Source organism: Lactuca virosa, chromosome 5 (assembly GCF_052849685.1).
Source record: "Lactuca virosa cultivar CGN04683 chromosome 5, Lactuca_virosa_CGN04683_v6, whole genome shotgun sequence".
NCBI lineage: Eukaryota > Viridiplantae > Streptophyta > Magnoliopsida > Asterales > Asteraceae > Lactuca > Lactuca virosa.
In genome coordinates, this window is record NC_136430.1 from 438,873,683 (window position 1) to 438,896,062 (window position 22,380).

At 37.7% G+C, this 22,380-nt stretch overlaps 1 protein-coding gene across 12 annotated transcripts; it reads left to right on the forward strand.

Moving 5' to 3' along the window:
* The first annotated feature begins 8,976 nt into the window (after positions 1 to 8,976).
* On the forward strand, positions 8,977 to 12,210 carry LOC145113861 (septum-promoting GTP-binding protein 1-like). 12 transcript variants are annotated; one of them, XR_013710877.1, is made up of 9 exons: positions 8,980 to 9,690; positions 9,843 to 9,898; positions 10,513 to 10,581; positions 10,683 to 10,856; positions 11,125 to 11,208; positions 11,479 to 11,575; positions 11,670 to 11,709; positions 11,807 to 11,972; positions 12,061 to 12,210. XR_013710877.1 is itself a non-coding variant. In XM_079049910.1 (7 exons), exons 3-7 carry the CDS (start codon positions 10,811 to 10,813, stop codon positions 11,876 to 11,878), a joined length of 339 nt encoding a protein of 112 aa, XP_078906036.1. In that variant the 5' UTR covers positions 8,979 to 9,690; positions 9,843 to 9,898; positions 10,513 to 10,810; the 3' UTR covers positions 11,879 to 12,210. The 12 variants fall into 12 exon arrangements, 1 of the variants encoding a protein (XP_078906036.1); XR_013710878.1 differs by having other exon boundaries at positions 10,513 to 10,546; XR_013710879.1 differs by having other exon boundaries at positions 8,980 to 9,319; positions 9,568 to 9,690; positions 10,513 to 10,856.
* The last annotated feature ends 10,170 nt before the right edge of the window (positions 12,211 to 22,380 follow it).

Consider the following 22,380-nt stretch of genomic DNA (forward strand, 5'->3'; position numbering starts at 1 on the left):
TGGGCTATTCCAACGATAGGGTATGTATATGGTGTTCCTCTATGTTTCTTTCTGTGAGCACTTCGGCCAAGATTTTTTTTCGAGAGGTGGCTGAAGCATGTCGACGCGATCTCGCTGAGAGCGTCCGCCCTTCTATCCTTGCTTCGTGGTATTTGCTTGATGGTGAAACTCTTGAAAGGTTTTACTACCCCATCATGGAGAAACTTGTGCTAGCCCTCATCTATTCAACAAGACGCCTGAGACGATACTTTCGGGAACACCAAGTAGAAGTGTTAGCCAGTTGCCCGATCAAGCAGGTACTTCTCAAACTATAGATGTCAGGACGTTTAGCAAAATGGGCAATTGATTTGGGAGAACACGATATCAGCTACCGCTCGCGTACAAGTATTAAAGGCAAGCGCTAGTGGATTTCCTACTCGAGATACCAGATGAAATAAAGCTAGTCGTCCAAGGAGAAGACCAGAAGGATGCACTTGGGCAAGCAGATAGCCAAGGTTGGACCTTATACATAAACGAGGCGTCCAGTAAAGAGGGATCAAGAGCAGGTCTGATCCTAACAAGCCCAGAGGGGGAAGAAGTTACCTACGCACTCCGTTTTGACTTTCACACCTCTAACAACGAGGCTGGGTACAAAGCCCTGCTAGCTGGCCTACGACTAGCAAGGAAGATGATAGTGGATAGTATAACATCCATAACAGATTCAAGGCTAGCAGCCAACCAATTAAGCGGAGAGTTTGAAGCAAAGGATAAGTGAATGGAGAAATATGTGCCTTGTAAGGCTCGACTGACAAAGTAAACCAGAAGCGGTCTTCCTTCCCTCTCAGCCGCCAATACGGATGAGATTGCTTCATTTGAGGCTGACAAGTATACTTGCAACATTTCACCTGGGACAGTACTAGCCAGTGTTGGCAGCTTGTGCAAAGCTTCTTTTATCTGATTTTGTTGTTGGTGTCCACTAGAAATTGGTCTTCTCGATGCATCCTTTGAGGGTTTGGAAGATTGGCATGGCCTTTTCTGCTAATTTGGAGATGAACCGGTTCAGGGTGGTCAGCTTTCCATTTAAACCTTGGGCATCTCATAAGGTATGTGGGGATGGCACCTTCATCAGTTCGTCCACCTTGGTAGGGCCTGGTTGAATCCTCCCCTGAGTGACGCAGTATCCCATGAATTGTCCTTCCTTTACTCCAAAGGTGCACTTACCTGGGTTTAATTTCATTCTGACCTTCTGTAGAGTCCTGAGTGTCTCTTCCACGTCTTCCAGCAGTCTTCCTTTGTCTGGGATTTTTATGACCATTTCGTCTACGTATACTTCAATGTTCCTTCTAATTTGTTTTGCGAAGAGCAAGTTGACCAGCTGTTGATAGGTTTCTCTGGCGTTCTTTAGACCGAACGACATTCTATGGTAGCAGAATACGTTGTGGTCCGTGTAAAGGGCAGTCTTCTCTTCATCCTCTTTGCCCATCAAGATTTGATGGTACCCCTTGTATGAGTCTAGGAAGCATTTTAGCCTGAACCTTTGCAGGGACTTCACCTTTTGGTCGATCTCTAGTAAGGGATAACAATCTTTAGGGCATGCCTTGTTTAGATCGGAGTAGTGGATGCACATGTGCCACTTGTCATCATGCTTTTTTTTACCATGACTTGGTTTGCAATCCATGTTGGGAAGATTGCTTCGCGGAGTATTCTTGCTTTGGTCAATTTGGCTACTTTGGCGTTGATCGCTTTGTTCTTGTCTCCTCACTGGACACACTTTTTCTGCTTTACCTCCTTAGTCCCAGGATTTATCATTAGCTTATGCTCTATGACCTTCCTGTCTACTCCCACCATATATGTGTATGTCCATGCAAAGACATATTTGTATTTCCTTAGAAGGTCAATCAGTGTCTGTCTCATTGTTGGAGGAAGATTAACTCCTATGCTGACTGGTTGGTCTGGGTGTTTTGCATTGATGATCTCCTTTCCGTTGGACAACTCTGACCGTGGCTTCTTGGACTCTTTTGTGATTTCCTTTGGCGCATGATCTCGTAGCATCTTAATTCTTTTGGTGGAGTGGCCAGAATTGTCTCTGGTCCTTCTTTCATGCTAAATTTCACAACTCTGTGTATGGTGGATGGTATTGCACTGAACCTGAACATAAATGTTCGTACTAGTATGATGTTGTGTTCTGCTGGGTGTCGTATTACGACGAAGTCGGTGAGAGCCGTCTTTCGCCTCGTTTTGTCAAGGATGGTTAGTGTGAACAATAGGTGGATCGTACCTAGGGGCCACAGGTTGTGCCCTGTAAATCCTGTTGGTTGTTCCGTTGCAGGCTTGAGGCCTTCCTTCCATTTGTCCAGAAGAAGGCAGAAACAGTGTCCATAGATGATGTTTGCTGAGTTGTCCACATATACACGATGGATGATGGTATCTCTTATAGACCCTTGGATTATCAACGGGTTGTCCCCCCGCCATCTTGCGGGACGTGTGTCCATCATCGAGAAGGTTAGGCCTTGCATGGATATTATGATGTTATACATTCCATTGTCGTCCCTACCCTTCGTCTCTTGGTCCATATGGTCAAGATTTCTTGGGGACGGTCATTCTCTTTTGTGCAGTCTTTGGCATTCATGGCATTGAATTTGGCGTGGAGTCTCCATGCGATCTCTATCAAGTTGCCTTTTAATTGTTTCTCCTCCATTTCCCACTTTAGCACTGAGCAGTTGGTAGTATCACGAGTCTTGCTTTTATGGTATTCGTAATAGCTTCCATTTTCCCCCTTCCTTTCATGTCTGTCGGTGACAACGTAGATGTCTAGTCGTCGTCCTCTTCTTTCTTCTCTTGGAAATAGCCTGAATAGCCCTTGCGGGAGTCTTACACACCCAAATTTTATGCTTCCTCCTTGGCTCTCTTGGTAGTAGGTAGGCTGGTGGTGTTGTTTTGTGGCTGGGGCGGTCATGACGTTCAAGTATGCCTGCTTTGTTACCTCTCCTTCCTCCTGTATCAGGTAGCGTTCTACCTTCTCTTTCAACTCGACTCGCGGTTGGGGTTTCTTTCCCATGAACTTCTTAGATAGGGGTTCGGGAATAAGGCCCCACGTGAAAGCTCCTGCTATTAGCCCTTCATCGTGCCTTGGGATGTCCAAGGTGGCGTTAGTGAATCTGGTGAAGTATTCTCCCACCGTCTCTCCCTCCTTTTGTTTGCAGCCAATAATGTAGTGCGAGTCTCCCTTGTACTTTCACAGTTTCATGAAGTTCTTCAGGAAGAGATACTTCAACTGGCTGAAGTTGTAGATGCTTCCTGGGCGAAGCGTCTTAAACACGTTCCTGCGTTGCCATCTAAAGTTATTGGGAAATATGTGCACCAGAACCGCTTGTCTAGCTTTAGCGAGCGATGTCCCACTCGTATGTATCAATATAGCTATTGAGGTGTGGTAACTTTGTAGTATTTGGTATTTTGTAGTCTAAGAGATCTCTTGCGAAAGGAAATGTCACACTTCTAGACAAGCAGTCTTGATTTAGGATCTGAAGGATGTGGTTGGGATTAAACTGTTGGGTGGTGAGGTATGGTTTCACCAACATGTTGTTGTATGCTGAGAGATGTGTTGGAGTTGGGCCATAGAAGCATTGAGGTTAGAATTGGAAGGTAAGTGGAAGATTTGTTGCAAATGGCTGGCTCATTGCGAACAAATGATTTGTTGTAAATGGTGGAAGTTGTTGTAATGGCGTAGGGAGTGGTGTAGTTGTTGTGAACGAGGTTGCATGGAGGGTGGCAGTTTGTTTGCTGATGGTTTGGTGTACCAGCGGAGGTGGCGTTTGCGCGAAGGAAAATGTACCATTGTTGGTTTATACTACCGGCGGCGTCATGCTATTGAGAATCAGCGTCGCTTGATGGTTGCTTAATGAAAAACTTTGCGGTGGCGTAGTGGCAAAGGGTATCAGCCCTTCTATTGTTGGCCTCCAAAGTTCATTTATTGGGGTGTTGAACGTTGTTGGTCCGCTGGATTGTGGCGCATTAGTCATGGCTATTGTTGACTGGTGTGATGTTGTAATGGGGGTGATGCTTGTCTCTAATGGCATCATGGATCTGATTGGGCTTCTCGACATTTCGCTAGCTTCGTCGGTATTTACAGTTGTCATCTTCAAGAGAGATGATGTGTGGTTTTTGTTATCGTTTTTCCCGCACCAGAAAACACCAAATGATACGACCTGGTCCTCCGGTTGTCTGATGTGGTCACTCCGATCACTATATGGTGGCTCTGATTACTTTGGGAAGACCTGCGAGGTTACAACAAGGGAAATGTGTCAACCGTTCTCCAAGAGGAGCTTCTAGGAAAACGCTCTGACGGGAAAGTCAGTGACTAAACTCAAAGTATGTGGTTTGAGCTGAGAGGGAATGGCTTACTCTTCAAGGTGGCAGAGGAGGTCTTTTATATTGAGGCCTCCTGCCAGTCCATACATGGGACAAGGTCATCAGGTCCGACAGGGTCTGACACCTTGGTTGGTTAATCGTGCTCTTTGGTATGCCAAAGCTAACGATTGGTTTAGGTAGTAATGCTCTGAGCATACTCCTTGTATCTTGGATCCGTTAAATTTGTCGTGGAGTGGAAGGCACCCGCTTTAGGTCTGGGCCTTCCACACGGATACCCAACTCTAAAGGGACGCCCGAGAGCGCGAGACTCCATCGGGGCGGCTATGCTGGGTGTAGTTTGGTCTAGCAGCCCGCTTAGAGGAACCTTTAGTGTTAGCGTGACTGAGCGCAACTCCCAGTCCGTGCTAGGGGCACGTTATCAACATGTTATGAAAAAAGAGTATTATAGTAAGGGGGAAGTAGCATCCATCACCCGAGTGACATCTAATCATGATGATCAAATCAAGAAGGGACCATATTATGACGTGTTAACATTATGGGGATTAGCCAAGTCTTACAAATGAGAGAACCCACATGCATACACATATTCAAAAGGAGGCATAAAGGACTAAACAAGATAGTTCAATACGGTTAGGAAAATTTTCCTAGTGTTGTAAAAGACAACCAACAATATATTAGTCAAATACGAAAATAAAGTACAAAGCAGAGGCTAAAACAACTTAGAAAGAACAAATCATGTGACAAAGAGAAAGTTTTGAAGGAAGAAGTGAAGATGAAAAAAATCAAGATTAATGACCAAGTAGTAGACGGGTTCATGAAAGGACCAGGTACTAGAAAATATGATGGCTTTATTTTTCGGCTCAACATGGTACGACGAATAAGGTCTAGAACGACATAGAAGACCCTGGAATTTTATGGAATCTTCTAGAACACCATGGAAGACAATGGAACATCCTAACTTATCTAGGAAATGGTAGAACATTCTAGAAACTTATGAAAGCTTGTATTAGATATTAACTATGCTAGACAGTTCAAGAATAGTCATGAATGTATGAAGCTTTTATGAAGATCAAGAAACTCCCCATTAGGAGGTGGAAACACCAATAAGTATGTGTACAACTCATTTTCTCCAAACCATTCGACCATATAATAAATAATCCAACAAAGCAAAATGTAGTAGTCACTCAAAGTGTAAATTCTTCTCGAATGAGCTTAATAAAAAGTGTTGGTTTTTCCCATATAAAGAATTGTCTTCAACAATACTTTGATTCTGTTGTTCAAGAGAGTTATTAGTATGTGTGTGTATATATATATATATATATATATATATATATATATATATATATAGAGAGAGAGAGAGAGAGAGAGAGAAAAAAAAAGAAAGAAAGAAATAGAGAGAGAGAGAGTGAGGATCAAATGAGAACACCAAAAAAATTGAGAACACGAGAATAGTTCTCGACCAACCATTTTATAAGGGTAAACTGTAACTTTATATTTAATTTAATTTATAAGATATTAATTATAAATCATGAACTCCTAAAATCTAGTAATAATTGAAGTTACTAAAAAAAATAAAATAGAAATAACAGATTTTTTTAGTTAATAGAATATGAATATAGTTTTTAAATCATTTTTTCTATTAAAAAAGCAATGTTTTCTATTCTTCAAAAAAAAATATACAACTCCAATCACAAATAAATACATTTTTATTCACAACTAAAAACACTACCTGTTCACTAATAAAAGCACATCTATTCACAAAAAAAAACATCCGGTCGGAATCTCATGTTTTTTGTCATTTGGAAAATAAAGTTAGTCTAAAAATCATAATTTCTTAACAAAATAAGTTGTCTAAAAATCATAATTTCTTCCAAAATGAATAAGATCTAATCACAAATATAAAATGAATTGTGTAAAAATCATAGGTTCTTCACAAAACGAATAAGCTCTAATCATGAATGAATATATTGTTATTCATAAATGAATATATCTTTAATCACAAATGAATATACATAATTATAATATAAATAAACTTAAAAAAATAGCATGATTTAATCGATTCAGCAAAGAGACACACTTCTGATCATTATTGTAAACACTTCAAAATATACCTCTACTCATATGAATATACATAAATACATATTTAATCATAAATAAATACATATGATGTATATAAATTACTATCAAAAAGAAAATATTTATAAGAGACATAGAAACCTAATGACTATATTGTATGTCTCCATAATAGAGGCAAAGAGTGAAACTCATATTCTTGTTTTTTCTTGGTCATGTGTGAAATAAGGAAAGAAACACATATCCAAACTCTGTTCATCACCATTTTTTACATATAGAGAGGGGAGTAGTCTTTATTTGGTTCTTCAAGCTTAGTACTAAAAAAAAATCATACTCAGACCCACATTGATTGAAACAAGTGGAAGATGGCTGTAACTTCCTTTTTTTTGCTATCATAACTAGCAAAGAGGGAAAACCAACATTTTGATTTTGTCTGTAGCCAAGAAAAGAAAAGATGGGGGTGGCATTAGATGGCTGAAGGTTGAAGCACTAATTTAATCATAGAGATTGAGAGAGCTCAGACTTACATAGATTTATTCTGAGAGGGCTACGATTTCTGTTTTTTTTTTGGTCAAAGATATACACATGTACACCAAATAACATACCACCATCACCATTACTAGGTCTTCATCGCAGTACTGTTTTCACTGTCACAAACCAACTAAACAACACCATACACATATACAAGATGAGGTTAGTATGCACAAAATAATATAAATAAGAACAATAAGATCAGGATAAGATTAAAATGATATAGAATTGTGTGTGTGACTACAATGGTGATTTTTTTCAATACCTTTGACCCTTTCGATGAACGGATTTTCCCCCTATCTCGATCTCTCTCCGAATCATCTTGCAAGGGACAACATTTAGACTGGGGAAGAGGGTCGATTGTGGCTGCGACATCAGATGATGATGGTGAACAATGGTGTTAGTAGATGGCAGTGTGTCGGAGATTAGTGCCCTTCGGCCATCGCTCTTGGTTGGCGCTGTGTGGGATGATGGTGGCTACGGAGTGGGATGAAGATGTTCAACAGATCTTGATGGTCGTGTGCATATGATGGATGTGATTAACTATAAAAACCTAGGTATATAGAAAGAAAAATGGGAGATACGGTAAGATGAAAGAAGTATGGAGAAAGAATGAGTACTTATAGGAATATCTTAAGTTGTATTTATTGTTATGCCCTTTTAACCATTTTAAAGTTACACTTTAATACCAACAGTTTCAGAAAATGATATAAATGGCTCGTTTGATAATAACCTTATATATAACTATTTAAATGGTTTAGATTTGTTCTCGCATTTTCAATCTTTTCGGTGTTCTCAATTGATCCTACTTCTCTCTATCTCTCTCTCTCTCTCTCTCTCTCTCTATATATATATATATATATATATATATATATATATATATATATATATATATATATATATATATATATATATATATGGAAAAGTGAATATACCCTACAAGATATATAAGCTTAGGTACCCCAAACTCATCATACTACGTCGTTTTGCATCGTATATACATTATAATCGTACAAAGTTCTTAAACTTCAACCCCTAGTTTGATTTACTTCCAAGATTTTCGAAATTTCACTATTGTCTTCCTCTTACATGATACATCACATCTTTCTACCGAACACCTACCAGTGTATATATATCATAGTTGCAAATGAAAATTATGTAAGAGGAATATAATGGATAAATTTCTAAAAATCTTTGAAGTAAATCAAGTTAGGAGTTGAATTTTAAGAACTTTGGACCAATTACAATGCACATATGATATAAAACGACGTAATATAGTGGGTTTGAGTAACTAAGCTTATATACCTTGTAGGATATATTCACCTTTCCTATATTCTTATATATATATATATATATATATATATATATATATATATATATATATATATATATATATATATTAAAGATGACCACTTCAATGAATAGTGAAGTTGTGTGCTTTTTGGCAAGAATAGTCCATGGAGGTGTTGTTTCCGTTCGTTTTTTGTGTCTGGGCATTTTATGAAAATATTCACATTCTTTTATACACGTGTTGATGATCGTTTGGTTTTATCCGCTTCCGGATCTTTCCCCCTGCGTCCTTATCTTCGAAATTTCAGATGAGCATCCAAACCTTCCGTTCTCTTTCTTCCTTCGTAGGTGCTAGAGAAGGTGAGCCGTTTTGGATCGGTTTTTGATCACCATCACGAATCAGTGGTGAGTATTTTACCGGAGACTAGGGGGTGTTTGTTTTATCTTTTAAACCAACTTTTAGCCTTTATATTTTCCTAAAAGTTAAAAAGGAACCAAAAGATGTTTGACAAAGGGAAAAGTCTTTTAAAAGCAACTTTTTAGAAAGAAGGAAAATAAACATTTTGAAAAATCACGGGAACGTGACTTTTTGTAACTTTTGAAACCCTTAAAACTGAAATTACTTTTATGCCCCCAACTACCCTAATCCCAATTACCGTTTTTAGTCATTTTACATGTAAAAGTTAAACCAAAAATTTTTTAAAAACAACTTTACTTTTGCTTCTTAAAAAGTCAAAAAAAGTACTCTAAAAAAATATCACAAACACCCCACCCCCTAGATCGGTGTTTCTCGTGATCAGGTAGACAAGATCGGCGATTTCGGTCTTTAAGAATGAAGATGCAGGCACCGACACACGCATCAGGTCAATCGTCTGTTTCTCACACCCATTTATGATGATTCGATTTGTTTTGTCGAAATCAAAATCCATCGGACCTTCTACTGCTTTCATCTGTTGAAGAACACCACTGCGAGGTTGAAGAACCCAAACCCGGTGATTCAACTTCATCCGCGAAGTTGAAGAACGCGTTGTCGCCGGCGCTCAGTAATAGCCACCGTTGGCCAATCCGTCTCCATCTTGTATGCTTCATTAGTTGGTGATGGAAGAGAAACAACACCTACACCCCTGTGTGGGTTGTCGTTTGATTAAGAAAAAGCAGATGGGGGAACAGATCGAACTGACATCTTCTTATTCTTTTTCAATGCGATTGTTTTTCTATTTTTCTTGAAATTTTCCTGTTTTCCTTCTTCTTATTTGACTATTAGTTTCGTTCTCACATCTTACACTTATGGTGGATGGCTAATATTTGATATTAATGGTATTCCAGCAATACATCAATATCGTTAAAAGGACAACACAAAATTTGTAGGTCAAATGGAACAAAGAAAGTCAGCCCTGGCCTAATCAACTGCAAATAAAGGCAAATGAAAACATATTCCAGATTATTTAAGTAAGCTGGTGGTTTGACATTAAGATTTAAAAGATGTTATTGTTTATTTTTTAGTCTCTCAATCGTTCACTTTCATGTGGAATTACACTGCCAAAAAGGTCCCAGATGATGGTCTGATTGTTGCTAAACCTTTACCTTTCGTGAAATTGCAGGTGCAACAATGAATTTCAAACATGATTGCTTCTTAAAGGGGGTGGTCAAATATGTGGTCAGTTCTTTCTTCTTCTTTGACAATTCCATACTCCAATATAGGTAACCAAAATATGGTTAACATGTTTCTATTTTAGATGCATATGAAGTGTTCTATGAAATGCCCAAATGAACCTTCTGTTCATAAAAGTATTTTTCAAGTCTTAAGAAAAGACATCATGTAGTGGTGTTTGAGAAAAGACAGCGTTAGCTTTGTATTATTATATTGTTGGTTGTTTGTTTCGATCACAAAGCTTCTGATCCACTTTCTCTCAAATGCAGAATCCCGTGTCACATATTCCCGAGCCATTTGTTTTTTTATATAGAAAACATTTTTATATCTGGAACTATTTTTTTTTTTTTTTTTTTTTTAATTTGTAATTTATCTGATGATACTCAATTGAGTTAGGATGAATAGCTTGCAAGAGCATTACAGGAAAGTCTGAAAGTTGAGTTACTATCTAGAAATTGACATGTAAATGGAAATGGGAGTGGGAATGGGAATGGAAATATTTTTCAACCTATACCCTTCCTGTATTCAATAGGATTTATGTAGCTTTTGTTATTTCTTTTTTGTAATTTCGTTTTTAAAAAAAATCCTTCTACCCTTATATACCTTACTTTTTTTTGCAGGTTTTGCTCATCACTCTGCCAAATGCACCAGCAGGTATGTATTGGTATGATCTGGAGTTATTTATAGAGGTATCTCAATCTACGAAATAGAATTCTTATATATTATGTCCCAAAAAAATGGTGAAAGCTAACATCCAGGTTTGTTTAATTTGTTATGGACAACCTTGAAGGGAACTCCAAATGTGGGTTTTGATGGTAGGTACTTCAATAGTGGCATTTCAGGGCAATTATGAAGTTTGGATATTAGGGCTTTTAAGGACTGTTTTGAAGAGAACAATATTAAGGTTTGTTGTTGGTAATGGATGTTGCAAACAGAGAATGCTCGACAGAATTGACCAACTATGGTATATTTCATTTTTGAGGTTTCCTTGCTTTCCCATATGCCCCCATCGATAATTGTTTGATTTATAACGACAAAAATATGGGATATCATGTCTTTATATGATATTATTTTGAACAAATATCTAATTTATGTACCTTTTTGTACTTTATACTGTGTGAAGTTGGACATATATTTCAATAAGAATGATGTTTACTTGAAAATGTTATTTTATCTATTTTATATAAGCTTCAGCACAATGCTAACTTTATAGGACATGGTGTTGTGTCAAGGGATAAAGCATTGTAGCATGCAAGAAGACCAAAAGTTGATTTGGTTGTGGTATAAAATACACATCTTGACTGAACTGCCCTTATGTAATGTCTTTTTTGTTCATATTTCAATTTTGTTGAAAGACTGGTTTTTTTATGTTCAAATTAAATGCAATTTTTTTTTAAATTGACTGATTTTAGCAGTAAAAAAATACATATTCTTTTTATCATTAACGGTTTTGTGACTAAACTACCCTTATATATAGTTTTTTTTCTCTGCAAGTAAAAAACATGAATTTCGATTAATTTTCTGAAAAATTTCTTCCATTATTGGAAAGAGATTCATGAAATTGAAATGGGTTGTTGCGATTGCAGATAACGGTGGTTCAACGGAAGCAATTCGTGCCGCCTGTAAAGACTTTGTAGCAATGTTGTTCATGTTTGATCTTACCAGCCGGTGTACATTGAACAGGTGTAAATAATTAAGTTTTTATAATTATTATTTATTATATTGGTGGTTTTTGAAACGGAAATTGTTAATTGAGTTAGGGCTCTTTGATTTTCAGTGTAGTTAATTGGTATCAAGAAGCAAGAAAACATAATCAGGTGAGTGGATGTTAATTTTTATTTCGGTTCAAAAGTCTTTGAAATTTTATTATCAAATTTTTTGTCTGATGATTCCGGTCAAATTGATTGGTTGCAGACGGCGATTCCGGTCATGGTTGGCAGCAAGTTTGATTTTGCTTCTAGGGTTTGTTTGATTGAATTGATCTGAGTTTTTTATGAAGAAATTTTGTTCATTACCTAATGTAACTGACTTATGTGAGAGATTTTGATTGTTTCTGAAATCAATTTCTTGTGGCAACGTGGTATGATAAATTATTGGGCTTCATTTCTTGACTGTATTTATTTTTTTTCAAAGTTTTGATATGTTTTTTTTTTCTTTTCTTTTCTCAGGGCTTATGGAATCTAACAAAGCCGATGATTGAACTTATTAGCATACTGTAACACACACTGATCAACAAATTGATTTTTTTTGTTTGTTGTGGTGACTTTGCTTTTATCAGATACGTGTATTGTCATTTTATCAAATGTTTTTTTGAGCTAGCCAATGTTATATTTAAACAACACTTAATGAGGAAAAACCCATGAAGTATTTGATCCGTGGAATCCGAATCTCCAGTTCCATCCCATCAACCAAAGGATAAACCCATGAAGTATATATTTCGATAAATAGCTTATCCGACAACAAAAAAATTATCCATGACGAAACAATATTACTGCCCCATAACAATACTCAAACTATAAACAAATAGCTGATCAAATAACATTTACAAAGAACAAACAACGGAAAAAATTGTCGCATCCGACCCCCGCAACGCGGGGGTTCCCCACCTAGTATATATATATATATATATATATATATATATATATATATATATATATATATATATATATATACACACACACACAAACATTTTCTATCTGTTATAACAACATACATTTTACCAATATAGTACAAATGCACTCACCAGACGAAATGTGTCTAGAGGAAGAGCGAATCTGATTATTCTCATTGCCTTGACGTTGCTTAACAGCTTGTCTTTTTCATCTTGAGGAGTATCTTTATGATCAACCAGAATTACGTGTAGGGAGACTATGCTTTGATATGGTCAAATGTTGTTCCTTATCCGAGTAGTTATAAAATCCATTTTCAAGTATGGTGTGAACTATGCAAGAGGCTTATGTAGTCAAGATGGGATTTGTTCCTCTTATGTGTTGAGAGTTAGACATCTAAGGCCCCTTACCAAAAGTTGAACAATTAATGAGATTGATCGTGATCCGTATCTCATGTTCAACACGATGTTTGTAGCAAAGGGATAACTGATAAACTTATCTTATACACCAATTGTAACTTTGAGCTTTTTGGGAATTGGGGGTTGATAGAATGACACAAAGTCGTATGTTGTTGGGGGCAGTGAAATGTTGCTAGATGTTCACCACTATCTATATCAGTCTAATATGAGTCTTGCGCAAGTGGGAGATTGAAAGATCTAGTATGTTCAAGAATCATATTAAAGTGATATTGCTAATTAACATATGATACTAATGAGTCACACTAACAACAACTTGATATAATTGATTATTTATTAGAAATTGATTTTAATAAATATTCAATAAACTCTTATAATTAAATTGGAAGTTATTTATTTCATGGAAATAATAACTTTCATTAGCAAGTAACATTACATAATTCATATGGTATGAATTAATAAGTCATGTACAATATTTTGGACCATAAGGACTTATTGTCTTTTACCAAAAAGTTAAGGTTTATATTTTATAAAAGAGTTTATAAAAATTACCAAGTTTGACTTCTTTTTATATGTAAAACCGCGAGCATGCTTCTATTACGCAAGTTATGGGCTTTTACATATAATAATGAAAAGAATGTATGGCTTAAAAGCATGGGGGGACAATGAGGTCTTAGGTGCATGATTGACTTAAAGTGTCAAGTCCTTTGGATAAAGATTAAGCTTTATAGGAAAGGTTTTTCTCTTTTTTGCTTCACTCTTGCATGATGGCCGAAACTATCACCTCCTCTCTCACTCTCTCTAGTTTTGCTTTGAAGACCTGGAGATTACTTGATTTTACATGCCCTCTTTAAGTTCATATTGGTTATGAACTTAAAGCTTAAGGGTTTAAGAGTTTATGGACTAGCATCTACATCAAGTTGAGTCATTTTTAGTGTCTCAAAGGTTTCAAATTCTTCGTCAAATTTCAAGCCTCCCAAGAGGACCCAAAGAACAACAAAGGTTGTTATTTCTTCATCCTTTCTATGGTTGATGTTTAAATCTTTCTATAACTTGCACGAAGATCCTTGGTGGGTATAAAATGTTTATGTTATGTTCTAAATTTAAAGTCTTCCATTTTCCATATTTTTCTAGTTTATGAAACTATTTTTGAACTAAAACCCAACACAAACACCCAACTCTGTATAGCATAAAGTAGTCTAGACCTGTCTTGCTTTGGTTCAAAAGATTATAACCTTTACCTAGAAAGAGTTGCATGGTTCAAACACCCAAATTCGTATAGCAGCGGGTAAACTAACCCTGTCTCGCTATGGTTCAAAGGATTAATATCTTCACCTAAGAAGAGTTTCATGGTTCAAACACCCAACTCCATATAACAGCAGGTAGACTAAACCTATCTCGCTCTGGTTCAAAGGATTAAGATCTTCACCTTAGAAGAGTTGCATGGTTCAAACACCTAACTCCATATAGCAACAGGTAGACTAGCCCTGTCTCGCTCTGGTTCAAAGGATTATGATCTTTACCTAAGAAGAGTTGTATGGTTCAAACACTTAAGAAGTCTGGCCTTGCCTTGATTCAAAGGATTACAACCTTTACAAAAAAAAATAGAATGCTATATAGGCCATTTACTTGATCCTAGGACACCAAGATTTGGCTTAGGATATCAAGAAAAATAAACTATATAAACAATATGATGCAATCATACTATTCTTTCCCAGAATAAAAGAAATGGGAAAGGGAAAAGAAACTACCATGAAGCCATAGCTAAAGAAGTTAGAACATTAAACGAGAGCATGTTTTAACATACATACCAAAAGAAGAAAAGATAAAAGCAATTGTCTAGTTACAAGCCAACATTTGGCATACAAAGGCCACACAGGGCCATCAAAAGAAGTAAAATCATCATTCACACCCATCCATGGTAGCACAACAGGGAAGAAGACCCAAAAACAAGGAATAAATTTCATGTACCAACATTTCCATCCAAGCCAGTGACCTTGATGTTGCTACTAGGACTTGCCCCTCCATTATCATCATCTACACAGAGCCGAAGAAGACCACTAACATCCAGAGAACCCAGATTCATCAAGGAGGCATAGTCACATGTGAAAAATGAGTCAATGGCATCTACTATCTCTCCAGTATGACTAGAGGTAGAACTGGAAACATTAGGATCAAACGTCCTAACAACAATTTCTTTACGCAGTAGCTCCCTTCCTAATTCTTCGCCTGCATCAAAACACATGTTGTTTATCTGGCCAACGCCTTGCAGAAAATTTGGAAGCTCAATAACCTTGTCAACAATTCTAACAATCCCATCCTTGACAAGCCAGTCCAAGTTGCCACCAAGTTGGGATAGCTCCGCCTTGCGGTCAAGCAACAACTTCTCCTTATCCAAAAGTTCCCTCTCTAAGCTCTCTACACGAATACTCAGGGCTTCATTTTTCTAAAGAGTATCATCAAGCTTCATCTCCACATTAGCACAACGCTCCTAAAGTTTCATCTTCTCACTAGCCAACAATTCCAATTTTTGGTGAGAAGATTCGACCTTAGCTTCCAAAGAGGTGGTGTGTTGCTGAGCATTCCTTTCATTTGCATGAAGTTTGACCACAATGCTCTTAAGATTTCGAATATGCCGAGCTCATGTAGTAAGGAAGAAGGGACTCTGATTGGAAGCAAATTCCATGAACTCAACCGTCTGGTCATCAGAAAAGGCCTCCATCTCAGAAACAATACCCTTGGGAAATGCGTGATGTGAAAACTATGCAGCAACCTCTTGATTAGAGAGACGATAGTCATCAGTGAGATTCCACTTGGGAACAAAGATGTTGTTAGTAGAAAGATTCTTTCCTTGAAAGTTGGCAATAAGTTCGTCATAATCAGACATCTCCGAAGCAACATGAGATTTGATTTAAGGAGCCATTGGTGGTTGTGTTGGAACAGTCCCACAAAGATCTTTACCGGTATTAGGATGCTTAGGCGCCCCTTCTACCCCATCATACTGGTGTGTGTCATCATCGAGGATACTTATCACCTCCTCATTAGAAGGCAACAACGTAGCAACAAAGTTGGTCTCAAGCTTACAACGGCGATAACAATCGGCAATAGATTCCCCTTTCATAACGTCAGGAAAACCTTCAATGCTCAATACCCCTCTTTTCCTTGACATACGAGAGGCAGTTCCAGTTAGGATTCCTTCCTTTTTTTCCTCCACACGTTCTAAGCCTATAGATTGGATAGGTGGGGGAAGCTCGAGAACGGGAACACTAGACGGATCGCCAGACGAAGACGTATTCCCAACAATAGCCAAAGGTGAAGGAACAGAAGCAGTAGGAGTAGAGGAGAATCGAGCCGGTTTTTGGCTGGGAATGGGAAGAGTGTCGTGCAGGGCAATTGGTCGGAACTTTAAATCCGCTTTGAATCACCATCCAAGCACGTCCGAAAAAGATAAAACTTGCTCTTCCCCTATAGAGTAAACATCATTTCAAAAAAAAGGAGGGGGAACAAGGAGAGAGAGTCATACAAGGAAGTTAGAAGTAAAACAAGAAACAAAGAGTCTTACCCCCGTTAACAACATAAAACTCCGGCATCTCCTAGCCGCGTCGCCACTCAGTACTCATCCCTGCTCCGGCGAGCATGTATTCAGGGAACTCCTCAGGAACAACAATGAAGCTATTTAATAGAAGAACAACTTCTTGATCATGTGTAAGAAGCTTGGGAGCGCTATCAGCAGTTGATTCAGTATGAAAATAGGGTCCGCCAACATGAGAACCGTTCACCCCAAACAAATGATTTTTCCAGTTCTTTTTGCTGCTCCTTCCATCGGGGACAAAAACAAGAGCTTTCTTCCGAGCATAGAAAGTAAATTTGTCACCGGCAATTGAGAACAGGAAGAAGTTCTTGAAAACCAAAAGACTGGGAAGAAAACCCTAAACCGTCAGAGCATCTCGAAGGCCACTACTTTGTTTTACGGCATTGGGGGTAAGATCATAGACGTTGACTCCGTTCTTTCGAACCACCTCATCTAAGAAATTGGTGGTAGGAAGCCGATAACCGACATCAAAATTCTTAACGAAGATGCCAACCTTTCCCCAAGGAGGTTCCAGAAACGAGGCTCCATCCAAAAGGATCAGCACCCTATCTTCTGGTTGAAAACCATACTTCTCCCGAAGAGAATCAACATATTTCGAGGTTGGAACCACACCGAAAGAAGAAACCATGCTGGTAGGAAGAGCCATTTCTTCTGAAAATTATAGAGTAGAGAATATGGAGAAATGGTAGTTACCAAGAAATGAATGAAAATAGGGATAGACAGGTATTTAGGAAGAGGATCAGAAGGAAATCAAACGCCTAGAAAAAACGGGCGTTGCAACTGCCCAACGGATAACTATGAGACACGTGTAAATATAAGTCTAGCACATAATGACTTTCCGCGCTATTCCATCATTACTAGACTAAGGGCTTGATGACGTACCCCATGACAGTATGTCATGGCGTCACTAGCGCGACAGCAACTCTCCTAGCAAGGCGGCCGCTGACTCAACTAGACAGAAGAAATAATAGCTGAACGGCTTTGCCTAGCTATTCATATAGATCAGCAGGAGAAACCGCCAAGACGGGGTCTTGGCGAGATGGGCATTAGCTGTCGTACATAGGGTCATCTATCTTTGGCAGCCATCCAACGCCATCTGAGTAGCAAAGTCTCTTGCATCCCACATATGGTCATTAGCTGCCGTACATAGGGAAACATTTACATAGGTTATGCACGTGCCACTACCATTTATTCCATCTATGCCAATTAGAGCGAAGAGCGAATTAGACAAAGACAGATGTACCAATCAGAGCTTGGTATCTGGAATACTGTTACTATAGCCCCCCTCCCCCCGTCAAGGTAGAGGCCTTAAGTATTAAAGGAGAAAGGTAATACCTAAGAAGGGATCCGAATTCTTATCACTCCTCTCACACGAAAGTTATTCTCCCACGTAGCTGAATAGATCATCGGAGTGTCCTCCCGGGATCACCTCCCAGGGTACAACTGACGTAGTATTTGATTGTGACTATAGATTCCATGCGGAAATCTCTCAGCCAACACAAGATCCTGCCCACGGAACAACGTCGCAATAATTACCTATGTCATAGTAGTGTGAATGCTAGACTAGATGACTCTTAGTTGCTGATGGTTGCTATATGTATTTACCGAGTTGCTGATAACTCCAGGACTGCTGATAGTCCTCATGACTACTGATAGTCCCAGGATTGCTGATAACCCATAGTTGTTTAGATTGACATAGGGGTAGTGGTTTGCTAGTTAGAGCACCAGGGGGTCAGTGATCATCTGATTGAGTGCCCTAGGGGTTGAATGCAATCATGTAGGATAGCCCGAGAACTCTTGATCTAGGCTTTCTTGCATGTTCCTTGTTTGGTTGTGAGTCTAGCATGGGATCACATGTCCGACTGTCTATCTCACCTCTGATTACATATAGCTATGCATCCATTATTGGTCTGCCAATGGAAAATAGATTGATGTGTGAGGCTCGGTATGCTATAGAGAACTGTTATAAAGGTAGACTAGTGTAGATGTTTCCTGTGTTTATGTTCTTATCCGTTGACTGCTGTTATATGTGTGTCTGTGTTGCTGATAATTTCAGGACTGCTGATACTCCACAGGGTTGTTGATAACCTACATGGTTGCTGATAACTAGGGGTGGCAACTCTCGACCCAACCCGTAACCCGACACTGACCTAACCCGAAAATAAACGGGTTTGGGTTGAGATTTTTGACCCGCCAACCCGTTTATTTTATGGGTTGGGTTGGGTTACCTGTTTGGGTTCGTGGGTCAACCCGCCAACCCGTATATATATATATATATATATATATATATATATATATATATATATATATATATATATATATATTACATTTATAAAAAATAGATATATTTAAATATTAGTGAAATCTGATTTCCTTCCGTATTCGTATGTGGTTAGTCCCCGTTTGTGGTGGCCTAATAAAAAAAACATGTCATTTTTAGATATTCATGAGTCACGAACAAAGAACACATCCACTTTGTATGAATGTTTTCATTTTTTAATTTTATTTGGATATTAATGACTTTATCAACTTATTTTGAAAACCTCTTTTTTATGTTAATTAGTTTAATCACTTTATGATTTTATGTTGAAAAAACCTCATTTTTAAAAATGCATTGCTTATGTATAAAACGGGTTATATGGGTTGGGTTCAACCCATTTACTTGTTAACCCGCGAACCCATATACTTAAACGGATTATATGGGTTGGGTTGGGTTGAAGTTTCCAACCCACCAACCCATATATTATATGGGTTGGGTTGGGTTGGGTTTATGTTTTCTGGCCCGTCAACCCGCTAACTCGTGACCTGCCAACCCGAACCCAACCCAATTGCCAGGCCTACTGATAACCCATAGGGCTGCTGTAAGCCCATATGACTGCTAATAGTCCCAGGGTTGCTTACATTGTTATGTTGTGTGTGATATTTAGGATTGCTGATAGTCCTTAGGACTGTTGATAGTCCCAGGGTTGCTGATAACCCATAGCTTATTATTATGATGTGCTGTATTGTAACGCCCGTAAATTCAAGATACATATAGGTAATAATTATTAGAATTAAAATCCTTGAATAGGATAATCTATAGTCGTGCGCGCTGTAGACTATATAATAGAAGTTTCATATTAAGAAAAAATAGGAAAAATCAACGGAACGTTCGTAAATCGTAAAAATTAGTGCTCCTATATATATATATATATATATATATATATATATATATATATATATATATATATATATATATATATATATATATATATTAAAAGTACACGTCGTCCTGATCCCCAAAATATAAATTTCGAAGAAATCCGACTCAGTATGAATTAGATATGATTTTTATAAGATATAAAAGTCAGTCGCACACAAGAAATGTGTGACGTAAAAAGGTACGAAGATAATGGTTGACTTTTGGGTAATGTCACCAAAATGAAAGTCGTAGTACTCTTTAAGATATGAATTTTTGGTAAAAGAAACACCAAAATCAGAGTCTGTCCGAGAGAGTTATGATTTTACCAAAACCATTTAATCTTATAAAAATAGAGACGAAAAATGAAGTCCGAATTAGCTGATGGAGTCTAAAGGAAAGTTGTAGATCCCGCCGAGAGCTATCCGGGGATATAAAGAACGTCGAAAACAAAGTCCGTATGAAGACGTTATGGAATTTACAAAATCTGCGATTTGCGCCCCGCACAATGCGCGCCATGTGTACGCCGGGTGCGCATCGTGCGCTTCTAGAAGTTGAAAATACGGACCACGAAGAGGCCGACATGTGACACAAAGTGGTTGGGGAGACGTAGCCCTAAAATGCGCGACGTGCACCCCAAACTTGGCTAGAAATACCTCATTTGTGCTCATTTCCTTCTACACACATCTCTATAACTCCCTCTCTCGATTTGCTTCGGTTCTAGCCTCATTTTTCTTAGTTTTAGCCTTCGAAAAAGCCCTTCGATCCCTGAAGATGTAGTAGCTAGTGAGTAGAAGCTCTGCCAGTGCAATTTCCTAACTGTTGTCTGGAAGAACCTTTGTAAGTTAAGCTACACTATAGTCTTTTCAGTGTAACTTATATTTATAGTCATAAGTCGTTATTATGAACTTATAAATAAGATTTATCAGTAATGTCATGTCGTTATACTGATTGATCTACTTACGGGAGAGGTGTCTAGAATTGTCATGTTGGCTTGGTTGTTGGATTTCAGAAAAGCTATTATGTCGAAATGATCATGCCACCCAACTGTCCTGTCTAACCGGTCCTTACTTGATAGATCTTGACGTAGACATTGAGATTAGTGAGGATCTAGACTATTATTAGTCTCCGGGATCATTAGACTAAAACTTTGTATTAATATTAGTTGGGTCACATCAAGGAATATCTAAGGTGTTAGGCAAAATTCTGCCCAGATCACCAGTCACCCACCTAAATCAAGTGAGTGCATAGTCCCTTTCATGAACATGATTTAATAAAAGTATTAATTGAAATATTAAATATATGTTGGAAGTCGTATGTGAATTATGTGCTTATTGCCTGGATTATATGTTAGGATATATAACGTGCTATGTGCGAGCTAGATATGGTTCTATTTTATGTTAGGATAAACATATAATATTATATAATAATATTCAAGGTAAAAATTGTTTAGAAGATAAATGATTAATAATACCTAATACTTTTATGGAATATAAATACACTAGAGATAGGTTAGTGTTGTCCAAGAGTAGAGTTGGTATTAAATAGTTGGTTTTAGGCACTATAATTTAGTCTAGGGATAAACTTAGACTTATGGAAGATACCTAGTTCAATTAAGTTGATATTAGGTAGTCTCATTAGGAGAATGTGCGTAACCTAGGAACAGAGAGTAAAGTTTTGTTCCATGACACTATCAGGTGTCGATGTATGGTAGCTCCGTACGGGATGACCAGAAATGGTGGGTCCCGATTAGGCAAATGTTAGCAGTATGTCTGGTCACCCCACAAAGTAGGTGACAACACTTGATCATTCTAGGCGATCTTGTGAATTATGTTGTTGGTGTAGGCTCATAACCTACAAACGTAGATTAAAGGTAATATCATATTCATCAAATTACTCTGAAGGCTTGGGTGCCTTAAGACTTACATCGGCCAAGGGATCCCCTAGCTGTGTAGTCAAACCCTTACCTTAAATGGTTCGTCAGAGAGATAATTCTCCCAGATAATCTTGGACTAGGATCTGTGAGGATCGGTAGGAATAGATATGTAGGAATGTATGCCTATTTGGATATAGAATAGTAAAAGATTGGTTTTGCAGGTATGATAATTTAGGAATATTATCTTATCAATATCGTGGGATTGAAATCTCTATGTATCTCACCAGCTTTCCCAACATGGTCCACTTAGTTTATATACATCACAAGTATCAAGACTTAAGCTACCAGAACTCAATTATGACACTGAGTGATTAAGAGACAACCCGCAATAATATTCAGGACCATCAAGTTTTTACGCTGTAACTTGTGTATATGTATTAATTATGACATCCTTAGGGTTTTAATATTTTGGAAACAAACATTTGTAATCAAAATGATTTTTTATACCGGGATTTTCCACACAAAAATAAATAAATTCTTTTAAAAACGTAAAGAAATTTTTTAATTAGTTTTGAAAATTAGAGGATGTCACATATATATGATATTTTATGGAACTCACTAAACTTTGGCTTACAGTTGTGGATTAAATGTTTTCAGGTACAAGTACTGATCATGGGAAGTCGAAGACGTGACTATACACTCATTATGTATGTCACATAATGAGTGTCACATGTATGTGATATTTTACGGAACTCATTAAACTTTGACTTACAGTTGTGATTAAATGTTTTCAAGTGGGAAGTCGAAGACGTGACTA